Source organism: Triturus cristatus, chromosome 10 (genome assembly GCF_964204655.1).
Source record: "Triturus cristatus chromosome 10, aTriCri1.1, whole genome shotgun sequence".
In the NCBI taxonomy this organism is placed as follows: domain Eukaryota; kingdom Metazoa; phylum Chordata; class Amphibia; order Caudata; family Salamandridae; genus Triturus; species Triturus cristatus.
In genome coordinates, this window is record NC_140593.1 from 938,226,654 (window position 1) to 938,243,594 (window position 16,941).

Genomic DNA, 16,941 nt, shown 5'->3' on the forward strand with positions numbered 1-16,941 from the left:
GATAAGCTATAGCATCCCAGGCCCACCGAAATCAAGCTCCGGCATATGGTTTGTGGATCCTAAAGCTTATTATATAGGATGCTTCAGCTTTGAGGCTTTCATCTTAAAGTATTTTGGGAGCTTGTAGGATTGACTGCCATGACTGATGCTCTCTGTTAATTATGCCACAACAGAAGATAAAGGCATTTGAAATAAAGCGGACAGGGAGTTCTGTGCAACCGTTTGGTTACAATTTGCCAATTGTGAAGACCTTTTGTAAACCTCTGTCAGTCCTTGAGTAGTTGTTTGTCACTTGGCACTATCCAGTGTGGTAACTGTTGTGTACTTCTGGTGCCCGAGTAGCACAAATACTATTACACTCTATTTTGATAACCAAGCCCTTTGGGCACTTGATACTCGAGACATAGCAAGGCTTACTCTGGAAGACGATAAGGAGAGAAACTCAAGAGAGCACAACTAGACTTTAACATTCAGTAAACTCTGTGTCCAGTCAGCACCTTGTCTTTAAAGAAGAATAAGGCTGTGATGCTTGGGAAAATCAGAAGGCTTCTTCATCTGGGGCCTAAATCATTTGACTAATAACACTTAAATAGCACACTATATTTGTGTCTTCGATTTAAATGTTGTGGCTTAAAGAAGAGAGAACTTTAGTTGTAATAAGGTTCAAATCAATTCTGAGAGTGTTAGGAAAAGAGATCTAGAAGCAGAGAGCCAGGGACATATCCTAGCTTCTCTCCTGGCAGGCCAGTCGTGCCTCTTACCCCCACAGGCTAGTCACAGCAACATATAAAACAGTATTCTAACGAACATGCCTCTGGTGAACATGTTTCACTCTCATCCCAGAGGCTCCTTCAAGATTAGATGAAGAACACAGTCCGTGGTTCAGCAGGACAGTGTTTATCTAATTTTGAGTCACATGCAGAAAGTCTGGGCCAATCAAAGCTGCCTTTTCAAAGTTAAAATTCTTCTTCCTGTCAGGAGGACGTGCATTCTGTGTAACCGGCTGTTGCTGGTACAGCCAGGCAGCTTTCATGGCTGGACATGAACACAAATGGGAGGGTAAACAAATGCAGTTTCACTTGGCCTTTGAAACCTATACAACACACTGGAAGTATAAAGACTTAACACGCCCCCTGGCTACAAAGGTAACTCCCGTTTGTAGGAGGAGCCCGGAGATGTAGTGAAATAATGACGTTTTAAGTCCTGGTTGGTGTTACTGGCCCTACAAGCTACAAAAGGATTCATTTATCACCAAGGTCTCGGTGTCACAAACCTGGGGATAAGGACTCTTTACCTTGTCTCCCCAGAGCCGACAGCACCCTTCTTATATTACAGTGCCGATCAGTTGAGGGAATCCAAACGGGAAGTCGGGCAACCCGAAGTGGGACATATATCTCATCGGAATTGCGCATTACTGAGAGGTGGGAGGCGGAGCCTCAAAATGAGAAAGAATGGTGGCGGTGGACCATGCCAGAAACACATGGAAAGCCCAAGTACACCAGAGTGACACACGGGGAGAGCCGCCCCCGCGTGAAGTTGAGAGTCCTCGCCAAACAAAGAATAGAGAAGGCGCAAGAGGAACCAGAATCTAATCTTGTACGCCAGCAGAGCTTCACTTCCCGCCATGCTCCCGTAGGAACATGGCTCTGTCAGGTGTGTGGATGGCTCCTAAACAGAGTTGAGAAGCAGGTGAGTAAACCCTAAGAGGGAGGCGGGTGGAGAAAAAGGGTCTTGTTACGAGGACCTCTATTAAACGTCAAGGATTAAAATCAGACCAAACCTCAAGAATCAATTACCAGTCCCTTTTTAGTTATTTTATAGGCTGCTATCTCTTCTTTTTTTCAAAATATTGTCTCCTGGAATTTCTTTCTTTCTGTTTTCCTTAAAGAAACCCCGATCCATAAGACTTTGTTTTGGGCACTCATTCACTTGCCTATTTCTAGTCGCTTCATTAATGACACTTTATAAGAAGAAAAGACAGACTCTGCAAACTATCCCCACCCCAAAAAAAAAAGGTAAAATATAACAGCGTCTTACCTGGCTGTACCTTTTTTGTCGAGGGTGCCTGCGGACGGGAACTCCAACGGACCTAAAGAAAGAAACAAGAACTAGGCTTTTAATTAGAGACCTCAAGTCATTAGCAAAAGAAGATTAGGAAAATAAAGTATACATTTCTATGTAAGAAGTTGATTCTGTTCTTGTATTTGGTGCCAAGCGACAGTCTCCCAAAATGAACCCCCGATACTTATTAGACAGTGCTTCACGAAACGTAATCCACTAATGTGAGCCAAATTTTAGGTGTGGCTTGACAGTGCAGCCGACACTTGACGTATAATCAATTGGCAAAACAACTTTCAGGAGGACTACAGAGAGAGAAACACTATCTCTACCTAAATATTGACACGCCTGTGTACAGATTTCGATTTGGATCAAAGTTGTCTACGCTGGCCGAAAAATGTGCTTGTACTGCCTGCTTGCCTTGTAGGGAAGCTTCTGCTGAACACACAGCTAGAATGAGTTGATTATGGTGACAAGCCATTGATCAAGGCAATAGACCTAATCTGTTATTAAATGTGTTGACAAAAAGGCGCGAGGGAAGGCCATGGTTCTCTAGTGGAGGGTGGGCACCCATGTCTGATTTTTGGCAGGGAGGGGGCACATCAGGAGCGAGGCAAAAGACAGGAGGCACACTGACATGGGGTGGGGAGGGAGGGGGGAGGGCCCGTATGGGCTGGACGCTTATTCTCCCGGATATTGGCTGGTAACTCTGTATGTGCAATATATTCTTTGGCCGGGGAGGAAGCGGGGTTTGTACTGAGTTGTTGCTATGAAAACAATAAAAAATGTTTCAACAAAAAAAAACGTGTTGACAAAGGCAATAGGTCTAACACATTTGTTTTAAAAATTTCATGTGAAAGCCACTCTGCTTTTAAGGTGAATAAAAAAAATTCCAGCTGACGCAACAAGAATTTTCAATTCTATTAAGGACACGGAGGCGAGGATTATGCCTCTCTTTACTTGACTGGCAAAAACAGCAGCCAATGAAAAACTTTAAACATAGCATAACCTGGAAGGACCACACCCTCCTCAATATGCACCAATCATATACCACACACTGTTATAAATGTCTCTGCAATAACAATAACTTCCTCGTTCTTTGCGAAAAAAGCCTGTCAACACAGTCCATAACTTGACTGACGAACGCTGAACTCTGCCGATTCCATCATCGACTCCAAACCAACTTCAACACCGGACCTCTTCCTGTCAGTCCCAATAGAGTTGATCAACGACCCCCAAGTCGGCTTACTCTGTACTCGAGAACCTCCAATAAAATCCATCTTGATCGTTCAAGTTTGTTTGCCTTGATCTCCTGCAAAGATAATAGTAATCGTAATACGCCATTCATAATTCCTATATCTTCCATAACAAACACGTTATTCAATAGTCACAATTATCATCTTTTCAATAACAACAAACGGGTGGGAATCAAAACCAATTAATCATCATGAACAATATATGAAACCATTTTACCGACCTGGCAATGATTAATCAGCACTTCGAGTGTCATCCTCAAGTTACCTGGGCGGGATAATCCTCGCCTCCGTGTCCTTAATAGAATTGAAAATTCTTGTCCCGTCGGCTAGAATTTTTTTTATTCTAGGTCAGTCCACGGAGGCTCAGATTATGCTAGTGTAAAGTTGTTCCATAACCGTCGAGGCCACATCTACAATAGGTTTATGATCAAATCTCTTAAACGTTGAGTCAGAAGACCAATCTGCCGCAGTCATAAGATCTTGTAAACGGGAGCCAGTATAAAAGGCCTTGGAAGCCATCGTTCCTCTGACAGAATGTTCTCCAAACATTGAAGTATCAACACCTGCTAGCCTTAATAACCAAGTAACCCACCTGGCTAAAGTTGCTGCAGTGACTGGGCGGAAAGGTCTCTAATGAAATTAACAATTGCTCTGCAACATCATTCCTGAATTCTCTAGTACAATCCTCATAACATTTTAAACATTGTACAACACATAACTTGCTATGATGAGGAAAAGCAGGATATGAAATACATTTGGAATGTGTCTTTGTCCTCTTCGAGATAGAGTGTTTACTCCCTCGGAAGTTTCGTTCACTACCTGCTATATCCAAAGCACGTACGTCTGAGACACGTCTGCAGGAGACCAGACATAATATCGTAAGCTTGGCTGACAGTTGCTTACGCGATAACCCTTCGTTAGCTGGCCATGACTGAAGGAAACGTAGCACTACGTTGACATCCCCCAAAACAGAATATTTGGGTTTCGGAGGGTTAACCAGACAGATGCCCCTCACCACTTTACACACCAGGGGGTGTTCCCCCACCAGCCTACCATCCACATGTGGATGACCTGCAGAAATATGACCTGGCATATCGGACGATTAACCATTTGTTTTGCCTTGCCATTCCATGCATCCATGTGCTCCAGCCACCAGTTCATCTCTGTCCGGGCCTCTCTGGAGATCGAAATCTGTTCTGCATAACTCAGACCTTTGTGTAAATGCAGAATCTTCAAACGTTGAAGTGCCCTGTAATGTAAGGGTCCTGGAAATATTGCTTGAATTGATGCGGCAAGAAGCCCCACCAACCTGGCCAGCGTCCTCAAAGATATAGTCGGAGAGGCAAGCGCTCTCCACAACTCCTTCTTGATAGCAACTCTCTTCCTCAGAGGCAATAGTTACTGAGTTGTAATCGAGTCTATGTGAAAACCCAGGAATTCCAACAATTGAGTTGGAATCAGAATAGATTTCTGCGCATTGATGACAACCCAATTCCTGTAAGAGTTGGACCGTCCAGTTCAGATGAAGAAGAACCGTGTCCATATTCTGTGCCATAATCAGAATATCGTCTAAATAAATTATAAGTCTCAACCCCCGTTCTCTCGGGTACTGAACCACGGGTTTCAGTAACTTGGTGAAACACCAAGGGGCGGACGAGAGAGCAAAGGGCACGGCTGAAAATTCGCACCACTGGGCTCTCCACTGGAACTGCAGAAACCTCCGATGAGGCGGAAAAATGGGCACTGCCAGGTATGCGTCTTTCAGATCCAGACGCACCATCCAAACCCTCTCCAAAAGGATGTCTCTTAACAAGTGAATACCCTCCATCTTGAAATGGCGGTACACTACCCAGGAATTGAATTCCCTCAGATTGAGCACTAGTCTGAAACCTTTGTCCTTTTTGGGCACCAGAAAGATTATACTTGCAAAACCCAACGGATGAGGAGTTGTGTGTATGATTGCCCCTTTTTTCAACCGTGACTGAACTTCGTTATCTATAAAAGACATCTCTGCTCGGGGAAAAATGTAGTTGAGGAGGGACATGAACTTGATGGGGCGAGGCATAGAATTCTTTTTTTTTTTTTTTTTTTAATTTCTTTATTACCAACATGAAAGAAAAAGAAAAATTAATACATATTATACAATTAGATAAGTTTTAAGCAAATAAGTACAAACATTAGAACAGGTAAGTATATCAGTTCTATAAATATCTTGTCCTTCATATCTACCTATATATCTATTAGCCCTCATTGCAGAGGAGAAAGGGAGGGGAGAAAAAAAAAAAAAAACCCTTTACAAACATTTTCAGAATAGTACACCCCATATCTTATTTACTTTACAGAGTGCCTTCGTCCCTCTCGTTTTTGCCAGTGCTAGTTCCATATCATGTGTTTCTTTAACTAATCCCCACCATTCTATGGTCGATGGAGGTGTGGGTAAAATCCATGCACGAGCGATTGTTAATCTTGCGCTAACCAATAGTATTGAAATTAGATCTGCATATCTGCTTGTAATACTCTGGGCTCCAACTAATACCTCTGTTGCTGAGACCGTCACTGCACTCCCTAATTTTTGAGAGATCAGATCAGTTATCGTTGACCAAAACTTCTCTAGTGCAGGACATAAAAAAAACATATGTTTTAGATCAGCAGACTGTAGATTGCACTTTGGGCATTTTGTGCGTTCGCTAAAAGAGCCATGGGAGGACCATTTTGATATCCTTTCTGGGGTATAATATAATTGACAGATTGTTTTGAATTGTTGTATCCTAAGGTTAGAAGAATATACAGAGTTGTTAAGCCTAGAGAAAGCACGTGATATGGTGTTAGCTGTCACTGATGCCCCTGCACTATGTCCCAAGCGCTCAGCTAATCTGTGACAGTCATCTGGTTTAAATGAGCATAAGATTTTATAGCCAGCGCTAATTATTGATTTTGAGTTATCTTCATGCATATAATCCCATATAAGCGAACCTGAGATGTTTGTCAATTGCATGCTGCGGATAAGATAATCTCGAATTTGAAAATATTTAAATTGCATGCCTAACGTTATTTTATATGTAGTCTGTATTTTTTCAAAAGTCATAAACCCATTTTGATCATATATATCGCCCAAGTATTTTATGCCCAGGCTAGCCCATCGTTTACCCTCCATATCTCCAAGGCATAGAATTCTATCTGAAACCCGGTTACCGTTTGAAGGATCCAAGGATCTAGTGTGAGAGTCTCCCACCTGTGGTGGAACAAAGCAATCCGACCTCCCTCCTTGATGTCCCCAGCCTGCATTAGGCTTACCTGAATAATAGGCGTCTCCGGAAGAATTATTCTGTCCTCTGTAGCCTCTGTGTTGTCTCCCTCTGTCGCCGTGATTGCGGGTAGGGTAGAATTTTGAGCGCTGTGCACCACCTCTGCCACGTTGCTCGAAGCCTCGAGAGGTCTGATTGAATCCTCGGCCGGTCGCTCAACCCCTGAAGCATCTGGCCCTGTTAAAAAGGCCAGTATGGAATACTTTCTTGATGTTCGCCTGAGCCTTTTCCAGGGCGGAAAATGTGTTGACATATTTTCCCATATCCTTCACGAATTTGTCACCGAAAAGCATGTCATTGGCCAGTGTGCCCGGTTCCGTATTCGCCATTTCTGCAACTTGGGGATCAATGCGCATAAGGAAAGACTTTCTCTGTTCTGCTGAAAGCGCACAGTTTGCGTTCCCTAAGAGACACATAGCCTGTTGCGCCCACTCCAGAACCTCAGTGGGTTCCAATGCAGTGTTGGAGTCTTTGGCGGTGACCACGGCATCCAAGATCTTTGTCAGGGGTCCGGAAACGTCAAGGAGTTTATCCTGACAGCCCCTCCAAGCCCGGTCTAGTCAAAATCAAATTAATTTTTTAAGCAAAACTAACTTCCTTCCATTTTAGATGGCAAAAAATAGCAATCTAATGTAAATAAAATATATGCTAGGCTGTAGAATGATATATCCCTAACTCCTACCTCTGCAACATGCCACAATAATCTTAAAATCCTCAAAGTACTTAAAGTGTAGAGTAGTATGCATTGTCAAAGACAACAGATTTTGCTCTGGAAAACGGGTTCATTTTTTAAATTTCAAGCAAATGTCAAAAATAAAAAGAGAAAAAGAAAACATGCTGCCTAAACTTTACGAGCATGTCATTACAACAAAATTGCTAAACTCAAAATAATTAACCACTGCATGCAATTTTAATAAAACTGTACACATGCTTCTAGCAGACGGGCATACTAGGTAAAGATTTTATTTAATATCACAGGAAGATACGATTCCTACTGGTGGTACTTTTGGCTTTGAATTAATGTACGCTTAAGACATAGTTTAAACACAGAGGAGTGACTAAAAACAATAAAAAGGGTAAAGATTGGAAATAAAAAAAGGATTTGCTAATTAAAGTATTGGCACTACAGACATGGTACTAATGTGCACTTCTTTTTAGGCACATGTGCCCATGTGATCAGGCAAAATGCAATCACTCATAGTGCAAGAGAGCTGAGCGCTGAGGTGGGGTGACCAGTTACCAGATGCTGTGTGCTTTGGTGAGTGGGAGCAGCGTGAAAAGCTACTTTTTCGTCTTATGAAGCTGATAAGACAGTAAAGGTGTCTCTATGCCAGACATCAAACAGGATGCAAACTTCCAAGGAACACTGTATTTTCTAAAGCAACGCAATGGCTACTGTTATTCCTTGCTTTTTAGGTCTCACAAGAGACAGCGCATATGCAGTCGCTTGCCAAACATTTTGTTAGTTTTAAAGGGGGCTTATAGCCCGGTGATAGCTTTCCATTGGTTGGCTCCATCGTCACTCTCCTTTCCTTTCTTCTCTTTGATCATCACCTGCAAGCATCACTTCCTCTTCTGCTTGCCCTGTGCAGCTGCCCCATTGTTGCTTGACGCGACCCCTCGACTGCCTCCCTTATCATTGCTTTCCCTATATTCCCATACCCTGCCCCATTCCACTTCCCCCATTGTTGCATTCCCCTTACCTTCCTCACTCGTGACTGGAAAAGAAAGCATCGGCAAAGCCAATAGGTCATGCCTATGCACGATCTATTGGCGTTGTCATTTTTTTTGCCAAGTTGTGCTGTTGTGCAGCATGTTTGAAAGTAAAAGGAAAAAAAGTGCTATGACAGTGATTGGGAAAACAAGAACAAGCATTTGCAATGTAATAGGTCTCGCAGTTACGAGAGTTTCAACTATTGGCATTGTAAATAACAATGCCTTTTATTTATGTTTTTAAAAGAAAAACAAAAATAAAAAGCATTATTATTTGCAATGTCAATAGCTCAAACTCGCCTAAATGCGAGACCTATTGCATTGCAGATGCTTGTTTATTACTGGTGACACAGGTTTAACACATTTGAAGACCACTGCTATAGATATTTTGTTACATGAAATCTAGCACATTTGTAGGATTGTTATTACATAGTGTTGAGAGAGACTGTAGACTAGTATTTTGTTACAAGGAATCTGACAGATTATTTAGTAAGCAAGGGTTTTTGATGCATTATGTTGGCCACCATGTCTAGGTACAGTAGTGACACACTACACACTAGCATTTGAAGATGACTGCCCGGTGCAGTATTTACCGAGTGGCAACCTTGGAATGGTATTGTGCATTGTATATCATTATTCTGACTGCTCCAAGGTGGCCTGCACATAACTTCTAAATGTGGTAGCTTCTTTGTCGCTTTAAAACAATGATACGCTATGTATAATATATGCCCGCTAAGATTAGGTTGTTTTCATTTTTCTACTTTAATTTGTTATCTTCTATATGCATGTGAGAGTTGTATGTTTTATTTTGTCTGAGTTAGTAAGAGAACACGCAAGAAAGTCAGTGAATGGATGTGTGAAAGCAAGGAGTGACTGCATGCATGGTGTCTTATTGAGTGCATGAACAAATCGTTTTCAACCACGATTTAAGGACGCTCTTAACACACGCGCATAATTAAAGAATAGTTAACCCCATCCTCCCCATGATGGTCTACGCGATGGTCATGAGACCCATTTTCATTTTACTGCCCAAATAGACGCTTGAGTTAAAGGCGTGCGTGATTGTACGCTCTCTGTGAGGAAGGGGGAGGGAGTCGGAAACTTGCTCATCGGGTTTTCCTTAAGAATCTAATCTGACAATAATAGGCAGCCTGCAGTGACACACTTGGGCGTACTCGGTAGTTTAGAGCTGATTTTAGCAAAGAGGTGGGAGGAGTAAGCGATGTGGTGGGCGCCTCTAAAGGAGATAATCGCGTCGTAAACTGTTTACTGGCGGCATTTACTTTGACTGGGGAGCTGCAAATCGCCATCTCCTGAATTGCGCGTGGCACAGCTGGCGTTCGAGCGGTGTTTGCAGAGGAAGGCGCGGACTGAAAAGAGAAGGTGAGACGTTCAGCTTGCTTGAGGTGGTTCGGGTTGTGTGGATATAAGATAGCGTAGAATGTACTGCCACGTTTTAAAACAAGTTGTCGGTCTAGAATTACACGTCGGATTTGTGTAGGCGATGACGGTGTACCTACAAGAAATGTGAACTACACCCTCTTGAGTAGGACAGTGGGAATGTAGTAATTCATGTTTTTGAACTGCGTTCTTATACAGTGGTGTAGCAAAGTGGGCAACGACCCTCATGATGTGTCTCTGACCCGCGGTCGGAAAATAAAGTACAGCTATGCTTGGAGCACAATGGCTTCCCTCATTACCTTTGGGCCCCGGAGCCGCAGCACCTGCTGCACCATCGCTGGCAACGGCAGCGCTTAATTTACAAAACAAAAAGTGGCGGGTCCAGAGTTGACTCGGAAGCCGGTGGCTGGTTGAAACGAAGGCTGGGTCAGACTACCAAGGCTTTCTTGTCCTGACTCTTTTATCCACCACCATGATACCCCCCCCCCCCCCCCCACTCCCTGCGAGTTTATCTTACTCTTGCATGTTTTTTCATCCATGGTTTCAATGTTTTTCCGTCTTCCCTTCCTCGTTCTTTTCCCCTTTTGTGTCTTTCTTTCTCTTGTGGTGGATCAAAGTCTGATGATGAAAAAGAAGTCCCGGTTCCCCAAAAGTTGTATTTTTTTCGGTACATGTTTTGTGCTTGCTTGTAGGTGTTCACTAACAGAGTGAGAATAGTTTCTGATCTTTTCAGAGCTCACAGGCGTAATACTTTTCTCTTCATCAATAAATTATGCTCGTTGTCTATTGTACTCCATGGCTGCAGTTACGGTGCGTTTTAGGTCTGCCCTAAAGACCCCTTTAGCTAGATGTTTTCAGATACCTTGTGTCTCCAGTACATTACTATATATAGATATAGTGGGCTTTGGGTCATCCTTTCTATAGATCAGATGGCTTTTTTGTACATCTCTTTAACCTGCTTCTTACTTAATGGCTTTTTCTCTTTTCTTGGAGCAACCCACTTCAGTCTTTGGCTAACTTCATAGTGAGTTACAGCATTCTGCTCTTATCAAAATGCGCATCCACTCACAACAGCCTTTTTGCTGCAATGGCGTTGTGGGCTTTTTAGGACTAAATAGTTTTCCTTATAGCCGATTTTTATAATAGCAGCAAGAGCCCAGCAGCTTCACCCTCAAAGTTTATATGTTTTTTTTATTGTATGTTAGTTATTGCAATAACATTTTAGGCACCCAAAGATTCTCTCTAAGAAATTTTGGGAACAGGAGAGCTGTAAAAGAAACTCCACTGGAGAGGAAACAAGCTGGCAAGATGGAGGCATCGAGAAAGGTAGCTTGTGGATGGAGTGGTGTCACACACAATACACGTGTATCTCACAGTGTAGATCTGTGGCACGTTCTGGGTAAACAAAGCAAAACCAAAGGGGATGATGGACGGAGTGTTGAACATTGCAAGCACTCACCCCCAGTCAACTGATCTGGGTTTAATCCATCATTCTTTAGCTCACTCCGCCACCCCAGTTCAGACATGGCCATATGCAAATCAGTCTGACCCTGTGCCTCATGGGAACAGTTCAGCCCGAACTGCCAAGCCATGTCTTTCCTGGACCGGAAAAAAGCATCCTGGGACCGGTTTCTGGCTAATCAGCCGTCCTCAACCAGGCTAGCTTGAATCCAGTGGCAAAGTGAGCAAGGGACCCACGTCTGGGCATACCCTCAACTTAGGACGAACAAAGCAAAACCAAAGGGGATGATGGACGGAGTGTTGAACATTGCAAGCACTCACCCCCAGTCAACTGATCTGGGGTTTAATCCATCATCATTCTTTAGCTCACTCCGCCACCCCAGTTAAGACATGGCCATTATGGGTAGCCGGCCTTAAGTAACCGTTCAGGAGATAGGTGAAAAGGTAGCATAAGAACGTAAAGGATGTAGACCGAAGTGGCCAGAGCTGGGTGGGGTTCCTTGATTGAAATGTAGAGGGACATAAGCAATGAAGGACTAACATATTTTACTACTGGTTTTCCTTTACGACTGTGAGGCAGGTTGCCCCCTATACCTCAGCCTCTTTAAAACGTCTACAGTAAGATTTTGGCTGTTACACATGTATCTGTATATCACACTTCTGAATGAGGAGGGAGAAAGAGAGGGAGGGAGAGCAGAGTGCTGCTGATTGTCTTGGATGTAAATACTTGGGGGGGAATAAGGCCCTCCACAGGCTGTGCAAGGTGTGGCCTTTATACCGTAGAGTGATCTGGACTGAGCTTTCAATACCCAAGACCTCTTCCTTGTTGCACAGTTGGGTGCCCCAGTATGACACCTTTCCTCTCGGCTCAATGAAACCAGGCGCTCATTTTGGGGATTTAATTAGGTGTGTTCTTTTTCATACATGTCTTTGAATTACGTTGGTGCCTCTTGACATCGGATTCCGTTGTGCATAATCTTGCATTGGAAACAAACTCTTCCTCTGATGTGGACAGCACATTTTATTGCTGGGTGTACTATTGATGTCACTTTTGTTTAGGAGGAGATTTGGACCAAAGCCATGTCTCTCGGCTGTGAGACGTGGTAACCCGTGCCGGCTACCCCATTGGACTGTATTGTGATACTAGGCAAATCACTCGATTACGTTGTGCATAAGTTCCCTTTGCTTTAAAATATCTCCTATTTTCGGTAGATGACTGACAGAATTTTATATTATGTAATTAATTATCCAAAATGCTCTCTGTATGTAATAAATTACTTGTATCTTTCCTTATTAGTAATGGCGAGACCAAGGCCAGTAGTTCTGAGTGGACCCTCTGGAGCAGGGAAGAGCACACTGCTAAAAAGACTTCTGAAAGAATATGATGGCGTCTTTGGCTTCAGCGTTTCACGTAAGTGCCTCCCACCTAGGGGATAAAGGATTTCCTATTGGTGGGGGAGGGGAGAGATTCAACTGTTGACGCAATCAGTTTGTTGGGAAAGAAAACTGACCTAACTGGAGCATTCATACCTTGTCAAGTCGTGCATTTCTAAAACTACTAAACATGACTTGTAGCGTGCTTTTTTGGATCAAAAGTCTGCGTCCTGAGATTGGGATAAGGAAACCGAGCAGTTAAATGGATCTGAACTGATCTCTGCCCTGTGACTCATCCTTTCCTCCAATATTGATGCCAACAGAAAGAGGTATCTAAGCCATTTTTAAGTTATGTTATTAACTATATGGCCCATCATGTACAGCCTCAAGCATTTAGTAGAATTCTGCTTACTTTAAAAGATTTTATAAGGTAAATAAAGAGTGAAATTGAGATTTTATTTTCTTTCAGTTAGGGATAACCAAAGGAATATGCTATATTAAAAGAAATAGGTCACAATAAAAAATGCACAAATGCCAGAAATCATTGTTATTAAAGTCTCCAAACGTGTGAGCCTGTGATTACTTTGGCAGTTAACTACAGTGAGATACATTAATTTGATCAGCAAGACATACATACATTGTTCACAGAAGAGTTCAATTGGCATGTTGGTAACACAAAACATGAATATGAAACACAAACAAATTAACATAAGGCGCCCTCGTCTTTCTACATTTACACCTAACAGTCGGTGTTTATATACCACACGCTTAAAAGGTTCAATTTTTACATACATTTTTATTACAAATCATATGTTACGTTTTTTCAGTACATTTTCTTATTCATATTGTATGAACACATAAAAATTATTCTAACATTTTCATACGTTAAACAAAATATATCGTCAATTGTTCAATTTCATGATAAAGATATACTTAACCATAAAAAGCAGGCTTTCAATGCACAGTCCACACATTCTACATAAAACAGTCTTACTAGCATCCCCATATTCCACACTCTTGCATCCTCTAAAACACAACAGGGTATGATATCTTACAGACTGACAATTTACCAAATATCCAACTAATCAAAAATGCGTTGTCAATATTCTTTCCTCAATATATGAAATGAAAACCACTAACAATTATTGTCAAGGCTCTGCAGTCACTATAGACCCTATATATTTTGTAAATCATTACACAGTTAATACATTCGTTTTTATCCATGGAGTGGGTGTAAATCTCTACGCGCGTTTCAGCAGGCATGCCTTGATCAGGAAAGGCATATAAAGTCCAGTCACAAAACCTATCGCCAAAAGACCGATAACATTTTCTTATCTCCCCAATTCTTATGAGGGTGTTATACCAGCATCCAGGAATCTCCTCTGTACTTCGAGCGATCCCCACTTCTGAAAAATAAATTTGAGCGTGTGGTATATAAACATTGACTGTTAAGTGTTCATGTAGGAGGGTCAGAAAGGGGCGTCTTTTGGTAATTTGCTATTTTCCTGCCCATGTACCCTATTGATACATGGGGTCTTTTCTTCTAGCTCATAAAGCACAAACATTCATAAGAAAAATTTAAACCATTTTATTGCTGGGTTAAATGTGTTTCTGAGAATGGTAGTTTAGGATAAATGTGCCAAAGTTAATTTCAGCAAACAGACCAACAAAGGAGAATATGGCTATCAGCAAGGCTCTTGAATACTTGATTCATACCAGTTGCTTGGTACTGGTGGTACTCATTGTTAAAAACACTTATTGTGTATGGTATTGTCAGCTAAATTGCTGGCATTGTTGCAGATTGACAACTTTGTTCTGGTGGTGCTATATTCAGAAATTCATTCCCTGGTTCATGTGGCAAATCATTTGAGCCGGCATTGGAAGTATGATAATTTTGACTGGTTACGGACATTTTAGGAAGCCTTGGAACTTGTACTGTTTTAGACTGCCTCCTGTTCTCTGATGGTGGTACTGTCTCAGGTTGGTTCTGTGACTTTGGTAGTACTGCAGTTGACTGACTGCTGAAGTCCTAGTACTCTTGTGGATATATTCTGGAACTGATTATCTACTGTAGTAAATAAACTTTGTTCCTGATGTATGGTACTGTTTTTGATATTTCTGAAACTGACACCTATTGAGGGCCTTCTTTTTATAGACTCTTGTATTAGTCTACTGTTTAGTTGTGATGGCGAAACAGCAGAGGCATGTTCTATTAATCTAGTAGAAATAACTTTACCCACGTTGTGTGATGGAATACCAGATAATGTTTTTCAACATTCTGCATAAGGTAACGACTCCTATGATTCAGGGGCTAATGAGTCTCTTTTGGTCAAGGGTGAATGCTAGCAATCTGAAACAATTTTGCCTTTGTTTATGTTGAACTGTTTCTTTTACCATCTCATAAACATGCTGTGGTATTACAAGTCTAGCCTAATGTAGCTGTATTGATTGCTGTTCTAGTTGGATTTAAGATGCATTGAAATTGTTAAGAAAACTAGAAAAACACAATATCTTCAATCTGATGCTTTGGAACACAACAACATTTTAGCAATGTTGGGACTGACTACTGTGTGGCCATTCAAAGAGGGGGGCAGCTCTAATATGGAAAATGTAAAATCCGTCCTCTCATGGAACATGGCAGGGATTCCTAAATTACTAGGACATGAAGACTTGATAGAGTGCCTATATACCACCAAAAATTAATAATCAGACAGGAAACATGGACTTAGAGTAACTGATGTAGCCCAGGGTACCAAAGTGTGTCACTCATTTGGCAGGATCTAGAAACAGTGGCTGTATACCATCACTTGCATGGTGGACAGCTGTTTGGACACCAGAAAAACAAAAATATACAAGTATGCAACATCAATCTACCAGACAAAACTGTCTTGAAAATAATTAATAAATGTCTAAGCCCAGCTGCGAAGGAAGTCTGGTTACCTAAAGCTACTCTCCACAATCCAAGCAACGAACAAGTTGAGACACTAAACCCTTGATCTTCTTCAGCGACATCAATGAGAATATGGGCTGATTGGGGAAACCATTCCTTTTTATCATCCACAACAGTTGCAAATGATCTTCTCTTGAAAACATTATGTGCAAATGAAGGCTTGATTTCAGCTCAATCTACAGAAAATTATACTGCAATCCCAGCATGCAATACAAGAGGAGCACTTCGATTATATCCTTTTCCTAGCCGAAGACTTGCGTAGATACAATACCTGCAGGATTTCCTGGAGAATCCAAAGGGCCCACAACTGCCTCCTTTTTTACGTCAAGGGTATTACCCCAATATGATGCTTGAATCTCGAGAACTAATCAATCCTGGTATATTGGCTTCAAAGAAAGACTAAAATGGAACCATACTTTGCGATAGAAATGACATCATAAATTCAATCATGACAGTAGAAAATGCAGTTATGCAATATGAAAATTATCTGACCTGCTGGAAATCTCCCTTAATGAAATCCAAGCAGGAACAGACTAAGAACCTCAACATAAATTGAGTAATATTTCCTGTTTCGATGATATCTGCAGATATACAAAGGAGGGAAGGAAATCCAACCAGCTAGGAACAAAATAAACATAATATATAGGAAAAAGGAGGAAGCAACACACAACTCCTAGATCACTCTACTGAGGTGGATGCCAGCCAAAACATCCTGGAGGCTAACATCTGCAAAGCTACCAAGATGAGCCACTTGTCTTCAGCCAAGATAATTTTCTAAACTGCGATGCCTTAAACACAATACTCCAGCTTTCTTTCCCTCCAAAGGAACCAACGGGTGAGGATTAAATCAGCAATATAGCCAATTATGAAACTGTCTTTAGTCAGGAGAAAGTAGTGTCAGCCATTTGAGAGCTCTCAATGGCTAAATCCCTGGGCCCAAACAGGACCCCCAAGCCCCCCCCACCCCATTCTATAGTCTTTGCCAAAATGATGGGCAAAAAGCTAACTGCAAAATTTCAAGAGATTTCATACACTGGAACTTGCCCTACTTCTTGGCTCAATAGTATTGTCATCCCCCTCCAACAAAAGGGGCCTAAGGAATGACCCGCGGTCATACTGACCCATCAGCCCCAATGACATAAACTATAAAATATACACCAAAGCGCTGCTCGTTGCCAGAGTGGACTGGGTGGAAAAAGAAAACATAAAATCCAAGGAGGTTTCAGAGATGGTCGGTGTTAGACCTGGTGTCCTTGGCATGGCTTTCCCTGACCTTTTGCCTTCTGACCTCCTGTTTTTATGACTTCATATTTGCTGGCTTTAGGATTCTGGGCACTTTACTGCTGCTAAACAGTGCTAAAGTGCATATGCTCTATACTCTAAACATGGTAACATTGGCTTACCCACAGTTGGTATATTTGAT

The 16,941-nt window shown here is 41.9% G+C and overlaps 1 protein-coding gene across 6 annotated transcripts in view; it reads left to right on the top strand.

Annotated features, from left to right (window-relative positions):
- The window catches only part of GUK1 (guanylate kinase 1), a 117,817-nt gene that overhangs the window by 44,414 nt on the left and 56,462 nt on the right, over window positions 1–16,941 (top strand). For 3 of the 6 annotated variants that reach the window (XM_085628774.1, XM_085628775.1, XM_085628773.1), the window contains exons 1-2: window positions 9,518–9,715; window positions 12,492–12,605. In XM_085628774.1, the coding sequence (XP_085484900.1) occupies window positions 12,494–12,605 (112 nt within the window). In that variant the 5' untranslated portion in view covers window positions 9,518–9,715; window positions 12,492–12,493. Of the gene's footprint in view, window positions 1–9,517; window positions 9,716–12,491; window positions 12,606–16,941 lie in introns of those variants that run through there. The other 3 variants (XM_085628772.1, XM_085628771.1, XM_085628770.1) reach the window with 1 other exon arrangement.